Source organism: Chironomus tepperi, unplaced genomic scaffold (assembly GCF_022539635.2).
Source record: "Chironomus tepperi strain 1889 unplaced genomic scaffold, CSIRO-AGI_Ctep_v1 contig_456, whole genome shotgun sequence".
Taxonomy (NCBI): Eukaryota; Metazoa; Arthropoda; class Insecta; order Diptera; family Chironomidae; genus Chironomus; species Chironomus tepperi.
Window position 1 is genome coordinate 122,811 of NW_027226578.1, and position 22,350 is coordinate 145,160.

Here is a 22,350-nt window from a genome sequence, read left to right on the forward strand (position 1 = left end):
ATGCATTAAAAGGATCTTCATTAATTACGTAACGCTCTTAGGAGGGCTGATTTTATGGAGAAAGGAGAAGAGCTTGTTGATAAAGACAGTATACCATTTGAGTTTGGTAATTGGAAAAGGAAAGCTAGCGATAGAGCCAGCTTTAGACGCCAATTGAGTTAAGTCCCGGTACCGGGAGAAAGCATACTTAAGAGAGGAACGAGAGAGTCAAATAGTCAATTTTTTAAGTTACGTATTAGATGATTGACCCCTAATAATTCTTAGCAACATAAATAATCTTTTCATATTTTTTCCATAATCCATGGAATAAACTCACTTACTCGGGTATACACACCCGGAATATCTGAGCCACAAGGTGAAGGTCCATAGCTAGTGATTCCCAAAATGACCCTATATGATTTTTAAAAATGTATATAAATTATTTAAATCCATTTTAAATTAATGTATACACAAAAAGTCAATGACTCACCAATGAGCATGTGTAGATCTTGTGTTTATATAAATTAATCCATTTCCAGAATCACCATTGCTATAATGATTAAGCAAAAAATTAGATCCTGATTCTAATCGTATGACATTTTGATAAATTCTCTTAAAAACAAGTTAGTCATTCAACTTTAAAGTAAACATCAGAGCTCGAAGTGGACCAGAATGAGCAATTCAAGTCAACTTCAAGCTCTGCCAAGTGTCTTACCATGAATCCTGAGTATCAATTCCCGATGCACATATTTGACTCGATATTATAGTTCTAGTGCTGTCTTGTGAACTGATTCGTCGTTCACATTCATCATTCTTTACAGCACCAACATTCGTTTTCAATTTGATGTCACTAAAATCACTATATTCAGTTCTTCCAAATCCAGTGACAATGAAATTTAAATTGTCAGTATTCTTAAAATAATCACCAAACGGAAGGCATATAGGTCTTATAAAGTCACTGTATTCAACACTTTGTGATAGTTTCAGCAATGCTATGTCATTTTGCTTGTCTCGATTGAATGCTTCATGGATAATCTGCTCTTCAATTCCTACGTCCATTACGTTCGGTGCACAGATGTAATCCTCTGATACTCCTTCACCACAGTCTGGATTGGTCTTTAGATTGTATTCGCCAAGTCGAACACCTTTCAGCTCATGATTTCTTAAAGCGGACCTTAGAACTGATGGAGCTACACAGTGTGCTGCTGTTAGGACAAAACTTTGTGTTATGAGACTTCCACCGCAGTTGTATGAATATTCAGGTTGGGAATTGATGTCGCTGATAACTGGAATTAAAATAATTAATTTAGTTTTGGGTGCGACTTGTTTATCATACCTTTAGTGTACAGCAACAACGCTGAGAACGGAAACTCATCAACCTTTGCTTGTTCACCACCAAAAATCCTTTCTTCATGAGCTGCAGAACATGAAGCTGGTTGCGGGAGTGAATTTTCTTTTATTTTTAAATCCGAACTTGGTATAAGATTATTTTTGGGATTCACAAGATTCAAGCTTGAACAGCACACAATTGGTTGTCTGTTTCTAAATCCGCAAAGTGACAGCGACAGAAAAGTCTGCGAAAGAGAACAAAAAAGAAATGATTTTGAATGAGACATGAGAATTTCAAGAGACTTAAATAAGAATAAGAGTTCCTTTGGAGAACAATAAGGTTCTTTCAACAGTAAAGTTCATTTTGTTGTTGCTTTCAGTGTCAGCAATTTTAAATATTTTGATCATGTGCTTACAAAGGTCGAAATGTACGTCAACTAAGCAACTCCCGAGTAGCACAAGGTATTTGCTAGGGGACAGTTACGTTGTCGTATTAACAGTGATACACAATGTTGACCTGGATGTGCTGTGAGAGATCCAATTTGCCGTATTGTGCTGCTCGGGAAATGTAAATGCCGACTTAAAATGATGTTTGTTTTTTAACGAAAGAATGAATGCTGGAACTTGAGTGGCATGTACATTTCAATTATTTTAGAGAATTTTGCGCCGTTTTCGAAGAATTTGTAATCTAAATTTTCTGAGTCATTTGGATATTAAGGAATGTGTTGGAAATGGGACTCCCCATCTTAGGACGTAATTTCGATTCCTACTCGGGATCCGGCATAAGGAATTATACTCTTTCTGAAAAGCACTACAGTTTGGAACCAAGATTTGACATTTTCTGAATTTTTGGTCAAGTGAATGCCATGTGGCTGTGCTCAGCCAACTATAAAATGACCCAAATAACTTAAAGCACCCAGATTACTTACACGATCTTCCTTAGTTTGTGGCAGCTTGTACCTCATTTTAAGTAAAGGCTCACACTGACTCAATTCAACACAGACTCCTTGATATTGATCCGGTGTGTAGCACTTCGCAGCTGAAATAAAGCAAATGTCACACAAATTTATTCAGTAAAATATGACAAAATAGCTGCAAGTCATACTTACATTGTAGACTGCCAAATGCAATTAAATTTGCAAAAATAAAAAGAAATACAAACATTTTGATTGACGGAACAAAACGCATGTCCATCTTCTCAGTTCTCGATTAAAAATTGAACTGACCTTAAATTATTCAAGCAGAGTTCTTTAAATAAATAATTGAGACCATTAGTAGAATGAGAAGAGAAGAATGAGATATTTTTTTGGACAAGTGATTCATGCTTCATTCATTTATATTCTAATGGATGAGAATTTAATGTTGTTTACATCCAAAAGCACGTGATAGATTTAAGAATCAAAAGAAGCTCTTTGAGAAAGTAAATAGTTGAAGCGATTCTTACATTCATTCAGAATTTCAGGTCATGAATTGAGAGATTTTTTGGCTTTAGGGATTAAGGAAGCACATGCATCACCTGTAGCACTTTCCGAAAATTCAGGGATTTTTACAGTTGTATGTTAAGATTCCTATCAATTCTTTGAGTTTATTATGTCTGTTTGATGGATCTAAGAGATTTTTATTGAATATTGCACTAATGATGCGCCATTGGTACTATACAGGAGCATCATACACATATGTAGGCAAAATTTCCCACCAGATAAGAGGGTAAAATTTCCCAGCACATTGTTTTCCCCTTGAAACAACTGTCATTGATACTATTTCAATCCTGATAACAATTAATCGAACATCCTTCGATTAGTCGACAAATGTGAAGTTTATAAGACTAATTGACTAAACCAAAACCTGCTCTTAAAGCTGTTCTTTATCACCTTTTCAACTTAATTAAAGACGTATGAGAACATTCCATGGGGATTCACTGTTGAATATTCAAATTTCACACAAAATATAAACAAAACTTCACATTGGAATTTCCGGATGCAAATTAACTGCAATAAATAAGAACTGCTTAACCAAACTACACGTGAAAGGAACCTGTTGGTAGAGACGGGATTGTATTTTTTATTAGGAATTGGCAATAACAGCCAGCGATAGAACCAGTTTCAACCGGCATCTTAGAGAGTCCTTGGATGACAATTGATCTATAACCCCCACCAAATTAAGTAAGTAAGGAACAAGTCATTTCTTAATCATTTAATTTATTTTTAATCCAGTCAATATAACTTTCAACTTTAACATGAACACCTGGATATTCTGATCGACATCGACGTGAACCATATGAAATTATTCCTATTAGATACCAAGCTGCGCTGCTGTCATCTTGCATGATGAATCCACCGCCAGAATCTCCTTTGCTGAAAGTTTGAAAATGAATTAAAATTGCATTTTTGGATGATTGTTAGGTCTTGATTGCAGTCGGCTGTAAGACGTCTAAGTCAATGACGTACGGACAACATCCAACAACCAAGACAATAACCCAAACAGCACTGCACTATGCAAAATAACTTACCAACTATCCGAATCACGTCCAACCGCACAAATTTGACTATCCCCAACATGTCTATTGTAAGCACTGTATGTCGCTATACATCCCACAAGATCCACAATATCAATTTCAGTCTTTAACAGTACATCACTTAAATTTCGTGTTTCTGTCTTCCCAAAACCTGCAATAACTCCCGATCCAGAATCAGTATTAATTGTATTATCGACAGGCAGACATATAGGCTTGACAAAAGCATTAAATTGTACTTTCTCTTTCAGTTTGATTAACGCGATGTCATTTTGACTTCCCTGCTGTGAGTTGTAAAGTTCATGAGGAAATATTTTCTCAATGTCAATGTCGATTGGTTTATATGCACAATAAGGAGCTTTGAATGACCATTCACAGTCAGTCTCTAAAGTTAAGTCAGTTTCACCTAGTCTGACTTTTGATAAACTCCAATTTGGAGGAATAATGCTTGGTGATGTACAATGAGCTGCTGTGAGGATATGCTTGGATGTGATCAAACTTCCACCACAATAATATCCAATTCTAGATACTTTTGAGGATTTGTCATAGAAATAGTAACCTAGTAATGCATACCATGGGAATTCCCCAACATAAGTTTCTTCTCCTCCAACAATTCTATTAGGCACAGTTCCATCAGGTGCATATGCTCGTCCACAAACTCCTTCACTTGCTAGTGGCAGGCGAATTTGATTGAAGAAATTGTTTCTGGCCTTAAATTCGTCATCCTTTTGTAAAGGACAGCAAAGCCAAGGAACTCGCGAAACTTTACATTGACTTCTTATTAGATACGTCCGATAATATTCAGATTGACGTGCTAATGGAAGTAATTTTTTAAGAGATTCGCAGTCAGCTAATGGAATGCATGAACCTTGCTCATTATTTGGTGATCTACAAAATTCTGAATAGTTTAAAAGGTGCTAAGTGACTTGAAGTGCCTAAAACACTAAGTAAATAAAAAGGGACGTTCATAAATGATGTCAACGAGTATGAGACTAGCTTTTAGATTGTAAGGCTACTAATTTATTTAAATAGAGTTCCACTCAACTCAAGACTTCCTCAATCGATCCTATACGTCATTTATGAACGATCCCCAAAACATATATTCACCTCCAAATACTTTTTTGATGGCCAATACGATAATAATAATATGAATAAAATGCAAAGAAAATTGTGCGACTGACATGCTGGAAATACTATAAAATACTAAAATGTTAAATCTCAGTGAAACACAAGTAAGTGAGAGATCTGAGAGTCTACTGCTGATTATGTTAATGCGTCATAAAAATGTGATAATAAACTTGTCTTTCGACTCGGAGAGGAACAGATTTACATGCATTTTTTCACTAAATATTTATTAAATGTTCTCAAAACTTGAATCAATGGGAAATTTCTTTGGGATATTAAAAATTTGGTTTTGGTTCCGTTTGGAATTTTGGTTATATAATCTCAGATGTTAGAATTGCATGCTTATTCCTTGATTTTCTCCTTAATCCAGTGAATATAATTCTGGACCTTGACATAAACGCCTGGAAATTGCGAATTGCACCTCTTAGGTCCATAAGAAATGATTCCAATCAGATACCAAACCGAGGTACTTTGATCCTTCCTAACAAATCCTCCTCCAGAGTCTCCGGAACTGAAAAATAAATTGTTAATAATATACTCAAGTTGAATCATGCAGTGGATAGCATTTAGGGTCAAAACCACTTCGTGTCTAGGTGTTAATATGGCGATTTAGCTATGCACCAGTGGACACCATGTTGACTTAGACAAGAACCCAGCATTCCAGCTAGCTCAAATAACAGAGTCTAATCTAATCAATACTTAATCCTTATTCAATTCCTTACCAGCTATCCGAATTCTCCCCAGTTGCACAAATTTGACTTCCCTGAATTTGCATCCTTTGTGAACGATACTTTTTCTTGCAGTCCGAAAAGTTTTGAATTGATATTTCCGTTTTCAATAAAGTATCACTAGACGAGCCATTCTCTGTCATTCCAAATCCTATAACTGTTCCAGTTCCTGAATTAGTTGAAATGTTTTTCTTTATTGGTAAGCAAATTGGCATTATGTAGTCTGAGTATTTGACAGAATCTTTAAGTTTAATGATTGCAATGTCATTAGGACTTCCTTGCTTTGCTGCATAAAGGTCGTGAATGATGATATTTGAAATTAAGACCTCGATTCCGCATTTTGGAGGTTTGTCGTTGGATGTCTTACAATTTTCTATAGAATTTATGTCATTTTCACCTAGCCGAACACTTATTAAGTTCCAAAAGCTAGGTAAAAGACGTCGGTCGGTGCAGTGTGCTGCTGTCAGGACATGCGTCGATGTGATGAGTGAGCCACCGCAATGATAACCATCCATGAAAGATGCTGAGGACAAAAATGTCAAATTAAAATCTCAAGTATATCCAAAATATTCTTACATTTTCTATAAACCAGCAGAGCATGCCAAGGAAATTCACCAGGACTGACATCCTCGCCGCCAATTATTCGAATTGAAAGATCAGCTTGACGACCACAAAATCCAAGATGTCCAGGAAGCAATTTAGTTTGATGCGTTCTGTCAATTCGGGATTGCAAGTGCTGGTTATTCCGTAGAGGACAGCATACCCATGGAACATTTGTGTCTTTACATCTACTCTGATTCAAATAATTTCTAATCTCATCATTCTCTTCTTTTAAGAGAGCTGATTGTTTGAGTATTTCGCAGTCATTGAGAAGAACACAAGAGCCAGCTTCATTTGTTGGAAGTCTGCAAAATTCTAGAAATATTCATGACTTTTAGTATTATTAGTATTTAAAGATTCTCACCTCCAAATGCTGTTTTGGATGATCCAATTACAAATATCAAGCAAAATAAATATTTTTCAACTTTCATGGTAAGGAACTTTTGTGAGACTGACTTGATAAAGATGAAAAAAATGAGAGAACTAACCCGAGTAGCACGCTGTAGATAATATTAGGCTGTGAAAGATTCTATAATGATGAGTAGAACTTAATGTTCTAGTAACCAGAAAAGAATCATTCACTTATGCTTCAAAAGAGGGTAAACTGAGCCTTTAAAAGGTCAATAGTGAAGTCTTCTTCATTTGTGTCGCTCGGGAATGCCCGAAAAGCACAAGCCGGCTGACAAATCCAAAATTCGGCACAAGATCAGTATGACTTTGGCACGGTTCAAGATATAAACCTAATCTGTCACTAAGTCAGAGATATGCAAGTCTGGGATTAAACTTTTGATCAATTAACCGTTTTGAGGCCCAATCTTCCTTTTTCCTTTGTCTCCAAATGGATCAACATCACTATTATACTCAATACTCAAATACTCGGAAACTGGAAGACTATCAATCCCTGATCCAGGCAATCTCACAAAATTTTGACATTTTTTCATTAAAATGGGGACATAATGATGGTATAACTACTAACATGTACTGCCCGGGACAGTGTTTTGTGATGATTATTCACCGAGCAACTCAAAGATAACAGAGAGAATGACACAGAATCCATACAGAGTCTATATAACATGTTACTCTGAATATCATGAGTCACTCGGGTTTTCATATTTTATCATAATGAGACTTATTGCTTCTAAACTTAATAATACACAAAATGTATCACTTTTTTGTATTTCATTTTTATTCCTTATCAGTTCCAGTTAGTAATTTAAAGGAATTTCCCAGCTTACTCATCAAGCCTCTTTAATTTTGATTTTGATCCATTCAAGATAGCTTTGAATTTTAGTATAAATTCCTGGATATCTAGAATCACATTTGCGGGTTCCAAATGCAATTACTCCAACTAGGTAGGACGTGCTGTTGTCGTCTTGTACCACAAATCCACCTCCTGAGTCACCCGAACTAAAATGAACAGCTTATTAATTTTTAATAGACATTTTTGAAAGAAACTGCTTACCAACTGTCAGATTTGGGACTAGATGCACAAATTTGAGTACTTTGAATCTGCCTTCCTTGCTCTGAATACTGACTGACGCATCCTCGATGATCTTTAATGCTGATTTCTGCCTTGAGTAATTTATCACTTGCTGAACTGCTTTCAGTCTTGCCAAATCCAACAATAATGCCAGTTCCAATATCACTTCTGACTCTATTATTAAATGGCAAGCATACAGGCAGGATATACTCAGAATATTGAACAGTTTGTCGTAATTTTATAACTGCAATGTCATTTGGACTTCCTTGCTGTGCCATATGTCGTTCATGGATAAATATTTTGGCAATATCCACTTCAATTCCACATTTTGGAGGTTCCTCTTGCATTGAACTGCATCTCTCCAAAGTGCTCAAGTCATTTTCACCAAGTCTGACTTTGGATACATCCCAATTATCTGGAAGTATTCCTGGTGATGTGCAGTGAGCTGCTGTAATGACATGCATGCTTGTGATCAATGAGCCTCCGCAGTGATGGCCAATCAAGTTGAATGCTGGAAAAAGGAGAGACATTTAAGTCCAAATCATGAGTCAGTGCAATACTTAATTCAGCATGGACCTGGACAATACTGAAATTGTCTCGAATTCGAACCAATCCAAAGGATATTTAGCATTAACTCGGCACCAAGCTTGTCTCACCTATTCAATACTCACGTTTCTTATACACCAGCAAAGCATGCCACGGAAATTCACCAGGAACTGTCTCTTCTCCACCAACTATTCGATTATTGAGATCTACTTTAAGTTGACGACCACAAAATCCAACACTTCCATTATAAGGGCAACAAATTGTGGAACTTGATTTTAATCTACATTGATCCTGACTGAAAAAGCTTCTTATCTGACTATTTGCGCTTTCCGAGTCGAGCAATTTTCTAAAGACTCTACATTCATTGATGGGCATGCAAATGCCAGCTTCTCTAGTTGGTAGTATGCATTTTTCTGAAAAGAAAGGAAGGATGCATTGAAAAATCAGGAGTTATGAATATTTGTGCTATGTTGCAGTGTTGTACAATGTGTAAGCCGCGGCACACTAGTGAAATGCCATTTGGTTGAGACTTAACACCAAGATGTGCCGTGCAGCAACACTGCTTTGAACAACACTGCTCAACTATATTCAGCAACAATCTAATCGAACTAATGGCAAGGAGATTGAAAGCTTTCAAAAGAACTATAGTCAGAAGCGAGTCTTCAAGCTGTCCACAAATGTCTGACAAACTGGATCTTTGGTCACAAACCGTCTTTACTGCTCTGTCAGCGTAGCTTCATGCTTTAACGTCAACACTACAACATACCGGTGCCTTAAGAACTATGTGATGTTCGGTCGTCACAATTAATTACTTCCAATGTCCTTGATGCATACACACATATGATAACGCGATGTCCCTGAACTACTTACTTCCCATTACATTCCATGAGCTTAAGATTACAATAATAAAATAAATTAAATGAAGAGAAAAATCAATGACTTGCATGATGACGATGTTTTAAGTGACTAAATGAAAAAATCCCAATAAAAATAGTAAACAAGCTACAACGTGAGATTAAGTCTCTCTTGTACATCTGCAAATAACGTCATCAGATTTGCAATGAGAATTAAAAAATCTCTCTTGATTTTATGACGACGAATTCATCACAGTAAGCAATTAAAAACTTTTGTTTTCTCTTTAAAATCCATTAAAAAAAGTATGAAGCAACTAGAATGTCAAATTTTTCGAAAAACGAGGAAATTAGTCAGACGGAAGCACGCAACAATTCAAGAATTTCAAAATTTACTACTCGAAGACGAATACTTGAGTTTAATTGCAGCTATTGAGGAGCAGGAAGAGGACTTGAATGATGTTTTGATTTTTAGTGAGGGAGAAAATCACAAATTTTATCAAATTTCAGTTTATAAAGAGATTGATGACTTGGAGGACTTTAAAAAGAGAGTTGTGAATAATTATGAGTATAAAATTATTAAGTACGGAGAATTGTCACAAGAAGAAGCTGTTCTGGAGCTTGAGGAGTTTATTGAGGCGTGAGTAATTGATTTTTGTAGTGATAATGGAGACAATATGTCGATGAGGATGTTAATCCATTCAAAATGACGTATTGAAGATGTCATGATGGTATTTTAGTCGTTTGACGTTCAGCATGCACACTTGTGTCTGCCTCCTACCTTCGCTGGATATTATTATGAATTGTGATTAATGACTCCTAATGCCGAGATCGAGACTTCTCGAAGAGTCGAGAATTGGTCGATACCGGGACTTCGGGAAACCGTAATTTTGATCCGTGGCCTTCTTCAGATGTCGCCTGAAACTGGCCCAGTTACCGATTCCCGCTTGCTAATTTACTGTACCTGTTAGCAGCTTCCATCTCTTCTGAGTCTCTTCTGAGACACAAGTTGCACCGGTAGTCTAGTAAGAATCTTTGCTTTTCATGTCAAGTTTGACTAATTCCATAAAATGTCTATTCTGGTTAAGAGTTACTTAAGCTGTAATTGAACAATACTGACTCATTGTATCCCTTAAATGACTCCACATAACAGACAACCGGAGCATTTTCTTAATCTGTTAGGGTCCTGAAATTACCTCTGTCACTATCATACTTACTTACTTCCTTGACTGGAGCGCACGAGGGCCCATTGCCGCGCGTAGGGAATATCTTAAGACAGCTCAATCCTTCCAAACCTTCTGACAGTTCGGGATATTAAGGACTCAAGCGTCCTTTTCAACAAATCCAACACATCCACTATCTACAACTTACGAATTCAAGATTCTTTAAATTTTCATCTTCAGATCCAAAGACTTAGTCGACGAATACTACGAAAACTTCAACAATTCCATCAATCGATTACTTCGGAAATTAACAGTCATCAAGCACATCCTGAAAGTTCAAAATCAAGCCAAAAGAGTCAATTTTAATTTTCTTACTATTCAAAAAAATCTCAAAAATCTTTCGAATCTCATCACAGTAGACAATGCACAAACAATTTTAATCTCAAATATTGAAAAATTGGAAAATTCAGCAGAAGAAAAGTTTCAAAATTTATTGCAACTGATTGGAAAACTAGGAAAATCATCAATGGAACCGTGTTATCCTGAAAACATTAACGCTCAATGTCCATCAATCAGTGAATCTTCAGGCAGCAGTGATGATGATGACATTTACTATTTTGCTGATCCAAAACTCAATGAGAAAAGAGAAAGTGAGGAACAGTCGAAAACATCCGATTGTTTTTTTGTGGATCGGTCTTCAGGCGGGACGCGAATGGATTCAATTGAGAGGCTGAAGACTGATGTTAGTCAACTGCAAGGTGAACTTGAATCCATTCAGGAAAGGAAGGCAAAAATCAGTGAAAGAATTGAGCTGAAGAAAAATGAGATTCTTGAAGCTCTGGCAAAAATCGCGGAACTTGAAGACAATCTTCGAGAAATTGAGACTTTAATTGCTGATCAGCTGTTCAACTTCCAGGATAGAATTATCAATTTAGAGTCAAAATTGATGGAAAATTACAAAACTGGAAATGACAGTGACTTGAAAAATCTTCTTGAAAATGAAATTTTGGACATTAAAGAATCTTTTCATGCACAGTTCGAAAAAGACGAGAAAAATTTGAGTGATTTGACAAAATCAGCACAGACATTTGCAGCATCAATTGGTGACATCATTTCCGATATCCATAGAATATTTGATGCCACAAAAATCAATGAAAAATTGACTTCAGACATTGAAAAAATGAAGAAACTAATCAGCCGTCCAGGACAGTTCTGTTTCGATTCCAAAGGCCGCAGGTTCTTCTTCAACAACGACAGACTCAAAGTCTTTCAGGATGAATTCCACACAGCACAATTTATCATCAACTCTGATGGTGATGAAGTCATAGTCAAAGAAGCACTTCCAATTGAAACAGACACAAATGGTGAATTCTATTTTGATGTCAAGCATCGAAAGATTTACATAAAATATTTTTTCGAGGATGACTATGGACATTACTACATTGACGTCCATGGCGATCGTCATTATAAAACGGATGCACAAGCTAGTGAATACATGCTGGTCAATGGTATTTGGGTGAAGACGGCGGAAGGAACTTATGAACGAGATGAGAAAGGTATGCGAATTAAACCTGCTGAAGATCCAATAGAAGCTATTGAAGAAGAATCAGATGCAGAAGTTCATGACCTTGAAAATGATGAGACAGCACCAACTCAAAAGCACAAGATGTCAAAAGATGATTTGAAATATATCAAAGAAACTGTCGGACCGGCAATTATTAAAGCATGTGCTGCAACTTATCTCCATAAACCATCAGATCCATTAAGTTACTTTGCCAACTTCCTTCTTCATTACCGATATACTGAAAAGATGTTTGAAGCACGCGATAAGGAATTAAATTATTTTATTGAGCTACGAAAACAAATTGAGAAGGAATGTGGAGAGAAAAAAGGCTGATTTATGCTAATTTATTCATCCTGTGATTTATTTAAAGTAATTCCCCGTATTTATTATGCATTTTCTTTCCATACAATACTCTCAATCCAATCAAGATAAGCAGCAACTCGAACATAAACGCCAGGCACACCGGCTGCACAAAGCTTTCCAAATGATGTGATTCCAATTATTTCATAGTATTTTATGAAAGGTTCAGCATATGCTGCACTTTGTAACGGTCCACCAGAATCACCTTGACTGTAAATTAATAAATTGATGACTGTATCGAAGTCTCTCATTGCTCTATATCTTACCATGTATCACGTTTTCCTTCCGGATCCCATGCGCATATTTGTTGCTGTGTAATTCCATTAGGAAGTTCCAACTTGTCATCTTCATAACTTCTATTGCATTGTTCATTGTCAACAATATTTAGGTATCCTTTCAAAAGTGAATTTGACTGTTGCCCTCCAAAACTTGTGTGACCATATCCCATAGCTTCCACTTGGTGAATAGGGTCTTTTCTAGATTGATAAAGGCATGCTGGATAAACATCTTTACGGAAGCTATCAAGAATTAAATAAATTGGAGTAAAACGTGTTTAGGTGCTGATTTTTAAGCAATTATTCAACTTACATTACAGGCACACTTAGTTCAAATAATGCAAGATCGTGATACTTTAACGGATGCTTATATTCAGGATGGACTATAATATTCCCAATATTAACTTCTTGTGGATTTATTCCGAATTCATTAACATTCAAATCTTGATCACCAATCCTTATCACGTCTGGTCTTTTTCTACCTAATGTAGCACAATGTGCAGCACTTAACACGAATTTTTCACTAATTAGAGATCCGCCACACATCCAATCTATCATGTTGCTGCTTCGTTTCCATCCAATCGCTGACATGTGAGGAAATTCATTTATAAAGGCTTTTGTGCCTCCAACAAATGCTGCTTCACCTCCGTTTAGCGATTTTTTAACACGTGTAAATGAAATGTTTGATACTAGTTGGATGTACTCATCACATTCTAAATTGGAAGATATTTTTTTTAGGAATTTCGGGTCAATACATCTTACCAAGCATCTTACTTCTAGCACTAATCCTTTTAATGGATATATCCCCAATTTTGACCAGATTATTTTCAGGACAGCAAACAAGTGGAATTTTACCACGAAAAGAGCAAATTTTCAATTTATTTCGTTGGGTCTTGAACTCATCACAGCTACTAGCTAACACACAAACACCACTATCACCAGTGAAATCCGACGAGCACTGATCATGTTCTATTAGGTCAAAGACACACTGAGTGTAACTTAGAGAAAGAACAAGAATTGTTGCAGAAATAAAGCATCTCATCTTGATTCTTTGATGCTTACTTTGAGACTATTCTAATTGAATGAAAGTTAAGCATGAATTATTTGCAAGTACGAGAGAACTAAACATATTCTTTTCTCACTGTTAAACTCTCTTTATTTCCATAAATTCTCAAAACAAGTTTGTATGTATGTCTAAACAGTTTCTGGCCACACAACACTTTCTATCCAGTCAAGATATGAGAAAACTCGAATATAGACACCAGGTACGCCGGCTGCACAAAACTTTCCAAATGATGTGACTCCAATTATTTGAAAATATTTTATGTACCTTTCAGAATAATTTTGGCGCTGCAAAGGTCCACCAGAATCGCCTTGACTGTAAATTAATAAATTGGCTTAGATGGTATTCCTTAATTGCTCTATATCTTACCATGTATCACGTTTTCCATCTGAATCCCATGCGCACAACTGTTGCTGTGTAATTCCATATGGAAGTTCCAAACTGTCATCTTCATAACTTCTATTGCATTGATCATTGTCAACAGTATTTAGGTGTCCTTTTAAAAGTATATTAGACTGTGGCCCTCCAAAACTTATTTGACCATATCCCAAAACTTCTAAGTAAGTAGAAGGGTGTTCGTTAGATTGATAAAGGCATGCTGGATGAACACCTTTACTGAAACTATCAAGAATTAAATAAAATAGGAGTAAAAAATGTTTAGGAACCGAATCTTAAGCAATTATTCAACTTACATTACAGGCACACTTAGTTCAAATAATGCAAGATCATGATACTTTATCGGATGCTTATATTCAGGATGGACTATAACATTCCCAATTGCAACCTCTTGTGGATTTGATTCTATTTCATTAACATTCAAATCTACATCGCCAATCCTAACCACGTCTGGCCTTTTTCTACCTAATGAAGCACAATGTGCAGCACTTAACACAAATTTTTCACTTATCAGAGATCCACCGCACATCCAATCTATCATGTTGTTGCTTCGTTTCCATCCAATCGCTGACATGTGAGGAAATTCATTGATATTTGCTTTTGTGCCACCGACAACTGTTGGTGTGAAGACATTGTCTGGTGGTGGTGTTTGTTGGATGTACTCATCGCATTCTAAATGAAAATATATATTTTTTTAAGGAATTTCGGGTCAATAGTGGACTAAGCAGCTTACTTCTAGCACTAATCCTTTTAATGGAAATATCTCCAATCTTAAGCACATTAGTTGTAGGACAGCAAACAAGTGGAATTTTGCCATTAAAAGCACAAATTTTCAATTTATTTCTTTGGGTCTTGAACTCATTACAACTACTTGCTAGCACACATATACCACTATCACCAGTAAAGTCCGACGAGCACCGATCATATTCTTTCAGGTCATAGACACACTTAGTATAATTTACAGACAGAACAAGAATAGTCACAAAAGTAAAGCTTCTCATCTTGATTCTTCTATGTCTACTTGGAAACTAATTCGAGTTTAGGGAAACGTACCTAAATATTGAGCATTAATTGCTTTCATGTCATAAAGAACTAAACAAGTTTTTATTTCTCACAATTCGACTCCCTTTATTTCAATAAATTCTCAAAACAAGTATGCCTAAATAGTTTGTGGCCATACAACACTCTCAATCCAATCAAGATAAGCAGCAACACGAACATAAACGCCAGGTACACCGGCTGCACAAAGCTTTCCAAATGATGTGACACCAACAATTTCAAAATACGTTTTATTATGTGTCGTCGAACGTTTTGTTATTTGTAGTGGTCCACCTATGAATAATGAATCATTAATAAAGCTTCTTTGGGGATTTACTAAAATATATTTACGTACCAGAATCACCTTGACTGTTAAGAACAAAAAGAAGTAAAATTTACAAGTCTATAAACTTTTTATTGACACTTTTATTGCTTACCATGTATCTTTGTTACCTTCTGGATCCCATGCACAAAGTTGTTGTTGCGTAATACCTTGTGGAAGGTCGGACGACTCTTCGCCATAGCCTGCATTACACTCAGCATTGCTAACCATTATTAAGGATGCTTTCAATAACGAATTTGATTGAATTCCGGCGAAACTTGTTTGTCCATATCCAATTACCTCAACAGAAATAGTCGGATCAGCAAGTGACTGACGAAGACATGCTGGACATACAGTTTTTGTGATTCTGAAAAGTGAAGATTTAATGAAGATTCTTGGAATTTATTAAATTAACTTACGTAATTGGATGTTCAAGTTCAAGTAATGCAAGGTCATGGTACTTAAGTGTGTGCTTGTATTGTGGATGTACAATAATGTTCTTAATGTTAACTTCTTGTGAAGTTATTTCGGGTTCATTCACCACCAAATCAACATCACCAATTCTTACAACATCTGGTGGCTCTCGACCAACTGATGTACAATGTCCAGCAGTCAATACAAATTTCTCACTAATTAAGGTTCCACCGCATAGCCAATCTATAATTTGATTATCACGTCTCCATCCAATGGCTGCCATGTGAGGAAATTCAGAAATTTGTGCTTTGGTTCCTCCAACAATACCAACAAATGCTGTTGTTGTTGTTGCTTCTGTTGTTGTTGTTTGATCTTTTGGTGAGCGATCTTTTGGTGGACGGTCTTTTGGTGATCGTCTTCTTCTGCCTAATGCTGGAGACAGCTTCATTTCGATATATTTGTCACATTCTGTTTTGGAAAGTTATTGTTAGAGGTTTAACAAAATTTTACATCCTGTCAACCCCTTCCCTAAGAGCGTTACTACGTAATACGAGAACGGTCCTTTTGTGGACTCGGGCATACGTAAGTAGGATTATTTGGAATTTGTTGGACTTTGTATATAATTGAACAATTCGCCGTAGCTTCTTGTTCATCAGCAAACATATGAATGGAATTGTTTTGACTTATTCTTGGAAATATTCATTAATACTGTATAATAAGTATCTAGGGACGTATTCAGGGGGTTTTGGGAGGTTAAACTCTATTGTTAAACTCTTAGAGTCTATCCTATGCAAAATATCGACATGGAAAAAATTGGAACGTTTCCAGATCTCATAATAGCCAAAAAGCTAATTTAATTTGATTCCAAGAACTTGGGCTTGAACCCGGACCTTCAAAACGGAAAATGTTCAAAATTTGTCAAAAATTCCAATATTTGTATGGAGTTTTCGACTTTTTAAAAATAGGGATATTTTGAAGCTTTGTCGGAACACAGCATCAAGATAGAAAAGTACTGTAGCGTCCCAGCAAAAATACAGCAGATGGCCGCCCTATCTTAGAATAACACAAAATCTGTTATTTTGATTCGAAGAACTTCTGATGATGTCAAATGTAATGTTCATCATTCAGAAGGTCAAATCAGATGTAACTTCACAAAACAATCAAGTTCTTAAACGAACAGAAGAGTTTCATTCTGTTTACATCCAATTTCAGATCCTTCAAATCGCTCTTTTGAATGTCAAAAGTCATAAGTGAATGAAACTTAGTATTTATGGCTTTAGGGAGTGTCAATTTATATTTTAGTATTTCCTTACGTCTTTTAGTATTTAATACAAGATTATTAAGGAAGGTAATCAGGAGAAACCTGTTATTTCTCTAAGGATGGTTTCTAATGTTGTGGAACTGAACATTTGGGATGAGTGTAAACAAGATTAAAAGGGGATTCACACTCAAAATGCGTCGGTCACTTATTATGTAACAACACTCTTAAAGAGGAGTTCCTCGGGATTTTGTTACAGCCTTAGGGACCAAATGAGTGTAACAAAGAATAAACAATTTATAGATTCAAATATTATTTTAAGAAACAGCCGAATTTCTTATCAGTCGAGTCAAATTATCACTTTTTTCAATTAATATAGAGCGATTGTAGCTTAATGCTATGACTTTTGACTCTTGTTTATTGTACATGAATCACACCAATTGCTTAATCTACTAAAATTCTTTGGAAATTTCCTTAATTTTTAACTTACTTGCTGCGCTAATCCTTTTTGGTTTTGGTGTTGTAGTTGTTGTTGTAGTTGTTGTAGTTGTTGTAGTTGTAGTTGTAGTTATTGATGCTGGCAATGGACAGCAGACAATTGGAACTCTTCCTTGAAATGAGCAAATTAATATTCTATTTCGTTCTGCTTGAAATGCACCACAATCGCGATAATCTTTACAAATGCCTTGTTGACCAGTGTGAGCATTACACCTTTCATTAACTCTTAAGTCGTAGAGGCCATCAACAAAATTTAAATAAATGACAAAGCAGATTGAAGCTATAATTTTCTTCATCCTGCTCCGACGAGAATTTTTTTGAGACTGACCAAACGAGAGACGACGAAGGGAATCAAAAATTCTTCAACAGCTGATGAGCTAAAAACATCAACATTGAGGAAAACATTCCGCATTGCTTGTAAACAAAACATTGCAACATTCAACATTCAACATAGTTCATGACGTAGTATTGAGTGTATAACATAAATAACTGTAAATATTCAGAGAGTTTTTGGATATTCTTCATGAATTGTAGCTTATGGGAGTCGTTCATAAATGATGTAAGACTATATGAAGACACTGAAGCTGAATTTCAATTTATGGACACAATATTTAAAGTCTATCATTAATACAATGTCTAAAAATCTAAAAACATTCTTGACGTCACTTTCTTACATCCGTAGACGATCCACACGCATCCACAACAGCAAGATTCACGTCATAACTTCAAATTTAACACAACCACAACCTCAATTTCATTAGCGGCACATACAATTCTTCTCTTCATTATGAATGTAAAAGAAACCAGTTCATACGTTTACAACGATCAGTCATCATTTAGATCTTCAATTCGTAGGTTCGGAATCTCTCTGTATCTGTTTGATAAAAAATGCCTTTGGATAATTTTTTTATTGAAAAAGCAAAGAATGAATTACGTGAAACTGAAACCAGGAAGGCTCAATCACTTGAGCAATTTAGAGATTGGATTAATAAGCATGCATTCTTGAAGGATGTCCGACAAGGTGAGAAATATAATTTAATTAGACAGTTGTGATATAATATAGCAGTGCTGTCCAAACTGTATGCCGTGGCACATCTTCAATATTTTTTGAACTGCATGTCATGTCCGCATTCAGTCGTGACTTATCACCAAGGTGTAGTTTGCACTAAAAAAGATTAAACAACACTGTAATGGAGGAAGTCATGTCTGTGATGTTTAGAGTGCAAATAAAATTTATTTTATGTGATTTTGTTGGATATACTTTGAAATTGAAGACAGTGACATATTTGAAACCTAAATATGAAATTAGAAACTCTTGAACTTCATTTCTTCTGCTTACATCCAAAACATGAAATTGTATGAAACCTGACTGAGCTAGGGAGGCATGCGTAAGTGATGTCTATGGATGAATTTTGAGGATTTGGACCTTCTTATCAGAGATGAGTCATTGAAAAAATTGCTCAAAAATTGCCATTCAGCTCCAAACTCCAATACCTCCTCAAATCCAGCCATAACTCATCAACGAACCCCACAAATCCAACTCATTGTTTCATGTCCAACTTTTTTGTGTATTTTATTCTCCAAATAATCTTGCCCACTTTCTTCTTATTCCAACTGTTGCTTTATACTTTAATTTTTTTGTTGAATGCTTTCGTGTGACTCTTCTTGATATCGTATTGACACAAATGTTATGAAGGGCATGGCACGTCCAAGATAGAAATTGAAATGAAACTCTCACTTTTATGGCAATGTTTGGCGATTGAAATTGGGATATAAAGTATGGACATTAATGATGTTGGTGTTGAGAATGATTGGATGTGATTTGGCAGTAATGAATGTGGGAAATTGCCGTTGTTTTGGATTAAAAGAAATTTAATTTACAGCAATTTTCATAATTGCTGTACGAAATCAGTGCCAAAATAATTTCAAACCTCAGTTATTTTGGGTAAGAAACCTCAAATTTCACACTTCGTCTATCAAGGTTAAATATCGGATGACTAAAGTATACATTATCATAAAACCGGAATATCTAAATTCTCTGCACGTGATTTTAGTCAACGCATGTGGAATCAACATCTTTCTTTTCCTTCTAATGTTAGGCAAATGAGGCTGAATTATTCACCAAATGGAACATTTTTTATAACTGAAATATTTCTTAAGAGCAACTTAAGAGGTTTTTTAGAATGATGTCTGCTTTTGGAGGTGTCTATGCGCTGTCTAATGCTTCCATACTTACTTACCTACATACTTTGGCACAATCCATAGTCTCGAAAGGCACGTAGCCTGAAAAAAATCAGAAATATAGTAGAGGTCGTCTAAAATTGCAGACTTACAGACAGAAAACCCAGTCTTGCAGCCTTAGACAAACTATGAGACATAGACAAAAAATACAGGCCTGTACATCAAAAACGCAGTCAATGGAGGTCTGCAGTTCTGGCCGAACCCTAAAAAATAGTTTCTCTAGACACAACATCGTGAATCTGGTCTAGAGACGGATTTTAATGAGTCTGATCCAATGCTAGAGTCAATCCGACATATGGACTTTATTTTTCGACTTTTTAATGCCGTGTATAATTCTGGAATTGAAAAGCTGCAATCTTTTTCGAACTTGCACTCTAAAATATGTCTGGACGGCATCCAAGGCACAGTATAATTTGAAGTAGGAGCTTGACAAACCCTCCATTTGGCTATCTTGTTTGCAACATTTCAAAGTGTACTAATTCAGCGATTGCTTAATCTACCATTGCCTAGACATAAAAAAATTCTCTATTTCTGCACCTATAATAAGTACCTCTGCATTATTCGCACTTCGTATCTTTGAAATCGCTTCAGTAATTCTTGTAATAATTAGCATACACCTGATAATAACACAGAAAAGAGGAGAAAATAGTTTGATTACACGCTTAATTTAAGAGTCTAGCTAAAACAGAATTTCATTGCCTTCATCACATTAAGTTTATTGCTTACTCATGCTGTCTTTTTAAAAATTGTATGAAAATCCCACAACAATGTCATTAAACCTTAATTTTACCTTTTGGTTTTTCCAAATTTTAGACGATATTCATCTTCTTCAGTTCCTCCGTGCCAGAAAGTACAACATGAACGACGCCATGCAGACATTTGAGCGATTTTATGTAGCACGTAAAAAATATCCACAATTCTTTCCGGACAAAAAGCCAAACTTTGAACGAGTTATGGACTTCTTTAAGAGTGGCTATTGCTATCCACTTCCTGGACGTGATGCTGAAGGATGTCGTGTTGTCTTAGTCCAAATTAACCGTCTTGATACTGAAAAGTTTACAATCTTTGATGGCATTAGACTCACAATTTTCATATTGGCACTAATTATGGAAGAAGAAGAGACTCAAATTGCAGGAGTTAAGATAATTTATGATCAGCAAGACATTACGTCAAAGCATTTATTGATGCCAAAAGATGCAATGGAATTTGTGGATATGGTTAAGACAATTACATGTGCTAGACAGAAAGGTTCGTACATGATTAATCTACCATCATTTGCACACTTTTTATTGGAACTAACAAGAGGTGCACTTACTGAAAAGTTGAAGAATCGATTCTTCCTTTATCACACATGGGATGACTTTAAAGCAAGTGAGCATTGTGTCCTTGACATGCTGCCTAAAGAACATGGCGGTCTGAAGTCAGAAGAAGAAATTCTTAAAGATTTTGAGGAAGTTGTCGTCACCAAATGGCCACTAATTTTAGAAACAGCCGAAAAGGCTGAATTAGATTGGTCAAAAGTACCAGCCGAAAAGATCAAGTCAAATGCAAATGAGGAAGTGATCGGGAGCTTCAGAAAACTTGAAATTGACTGAGCACCTGACTTTTGATTTATTTACTCTATCTATACTTTATATCTCTTATTTAAACATTCAATTTCATGTTAATTGTTAATGACATTAAGCTATTTACACGATGGGACTAAGTTCCCTCTCTCTAAGAAGCTAAAAATAGAAGTATTAAGCTGCTAATTTGAAGTATTATTCGATTTTTTCATTGTTTGCATGTCATTAAAGGAATTTACATTAATAAGATCAATTTTATACAAGATAATATGGTTAAATTTCATAATTTATAAATCACACAGTAGCTAGCGATAGGAACAATGTTGAATTGCTGTCTGGAAGGTACTATGTAGACTTAACAGCTCCTTAACTACCCTGCAACATCACAAAGTGTTTGACTGACATAAAATCATAACAGCAGCTTGAAGTTGACTCGGATTTGGTATAGAAAAGCTGACTTAAAGTCAACTTCAAGCTCAGGAATCCTATCAACAGCATTCAACATTGTGTCTATCGACCCTTAAGAAATTCAATCACTTACAATCACTCAAAAATATATCAAAATCACTGATAAAAAGTCTCAATAAATGATAAAGATTTATACTGTTGAAAAAATGTCAATAAGCTGTATCAATTTTACTGGATATAAAAAAGTATCGACCATAAAAATGATGATCCATTTATCTTACTACAACAAGATTGATGTGAAAGATTATCCCTTATTTATTTACTTAGTATCAGATGTCTGATGCCTGAAAAAAGAGAATATCAACAATTTTCAAGTATATTTGACCTTAATGTCCCTGAATAATATTTATTGTTTTCAGTTCCAATTCACTTGGGTTGCAAAAAGTTTTTCAATTTAAGTTACTATCTTCTTGGAATGGACATAACTTACAAATGGCCCAAAACCCGGTCCCAGGTTGATTTCACTCTAGCTTGAGGTCGGATTTCATCGATTATGGCTAGAAGCTAGAGTAATGCAGTCCTGGAACCAGATTTTTGGCCCTGTTTCAAAGTGTACTTTTCGGTCTGGGATCGGA

General features: G+C 35.7%; 7 protein-coding genes across 7 annotated transcripts; 2 read left to right on the forward strand and 5 right to left on the reverse strand.

Annotated features, from left to right (window-relative positions):
* Positions 1–260: 260 nt before the first annotated feature.
* Positions 261–17,835, reverse strand: LOC139098965 (transmembrane protease serine 9-like). The gene is given in 15 exon segments (XM_070651355.1): positions 261–390; positions 470–529; positions 695–1,265; positions 1,316–1,553; positions 2,238–2,347; positions 2,418–2,502; positions 7,518–7,680; positions 7,736–8,264; positions 8,425–8,712; positions 12,290–12,447; positions 15,132–15,303; positions 15,365–15,378; positions 15,447–15,698; positions 15,751–16,213; positions 17,494–17,835. Coding segments are annotated over 15 exon segments (3,537 nt in total). The 5' UTR covers positions 17,798–17,835.
* On the reverse strand, positions 3,487–5,008 carry LOC139098944 (CLIP domain-containing serine protease HP8-like). The gene is made up of 3 exons (XM_070651326.1): positions 4,928–5,008; positions 3,818–4,718; positions 3,487–3,662 (listed from the first exon to the last, which is right to left on the reverse strand). Exons 1-3 carry the CDS (start codon positions 5,001–5,003, stop codon positions 3,494–3,496), a joined length of 1,146 nt encoding a protein of 381 aa, XP_070507427.1. The 5' UTR covers positions 5,004–5,008; the 3' UTR covers positions 3,487–3,493.
* Positions 5,037–6,730, reverse strand: LOC139098946 (melanization protease 1-like). The gene is made up of 4 exons (XM_070651328.1): positions 6,638–6,730; positions 6,250–6,588; positions 5,668–6,196; positions 5,037–5,456 (listed from the first exon to the last, which is right to left on the reverse strand). The coding sequence occupies exons 1-4, from the start codon at positions 6,702–6,704 to the stop codon at positions 5,288–5,290; spliced, it is 1,104 nt and encodes a 367-aa protein (XP_070507429.1). The 5' UTR covers positions 6,705–6,730; the 3' UTR covers positions 5,037–5,287.
* LOC139098942 (putative leucine-rich repeat-containing protein DDB_G0290503) lies at positions 9,408–12,495 on the forward strand. Its single transcript, XM_070651325.1, has 2 exons — positions 9,408–9,790; positions 10,554–12,495. Exons 1-2 carry the CDS (start codon positions 9,459–9,461, stop codon positions 12,208–12,210), a joined length of 1,989 nt encoding a protein of 662 aa, XP_070507426.1. The 5' UTR covers positions 9,408–9,458; the 3' UTR covers positions 12,211–12,495.
* Positions 12,483–13,643, reverse strand: LOC139098948 (serine protease snake-like). The gene is made up of 3 exons (XM_070651331.1): positions 13,287–13,643; positions 12,826–13,225; positions 12,483–12,755 (listed from the first exon to the last, which is right to left on the reverse strand). Exons 1-3 carry the CDS (start codon positions 13,552–13,554, stop codon positions 12,500–12,502), a joined length of 924 nt encoding a protein of 307 aa, XP_070507432.1. The 5' UTR covers positions 13,555–13,643; the 3' UTR covers positions 12,483–12,499.
* LOC139098947 (serine protease snake-like) lies at positions 13,456–15,130 on the reverse strand. Its single transcript, XM_070651330.1, has 5 exons — positions 14,705–15,130; positions 14,268–14,643; positions 13,945–14,196; positions 13,655–13,890; positions 13,456–13,586 (listed from the first exon to the last, which is right to left on the reverse strand). The coding sequence occupies exons 1-4, from the start codon at positions 14,970–14,972 to the stop codon at positions 13,707–13,709; spliced, it is 1,080 nt and encodes a 359-aa protein (XP_070507431.1). The 5' UTR covers positions 14,973–15,130; the 3' UTR covers positions 13,456–13,586; positions 13,655–13,706.
* Positions 17,836–18,319: 484 nt separating the features above from the next.
* LOC139098949 (alpha-tocopherol transfer protein-like) lies at positions 18,320–21,931 on the forward strand. Its single transcript, XM_070651332.1, has 2 exons — positions 18,320–18,522; positions 20,556–21,931. Exons 1-2 carry the CDS (start codon positions 18,390–18,392, stop codon positions 21,335–21,337), a joined length of 915 nt encoding a protein of 304 aa, XP_070507433.1. The 5' UTR covers positions 18,320–18,389; the 3' UTR covers positions 21,338–21,931.
* The last annotated feature ends 419 nt before the right edge of the window (positions 21,932–22,350 follow it).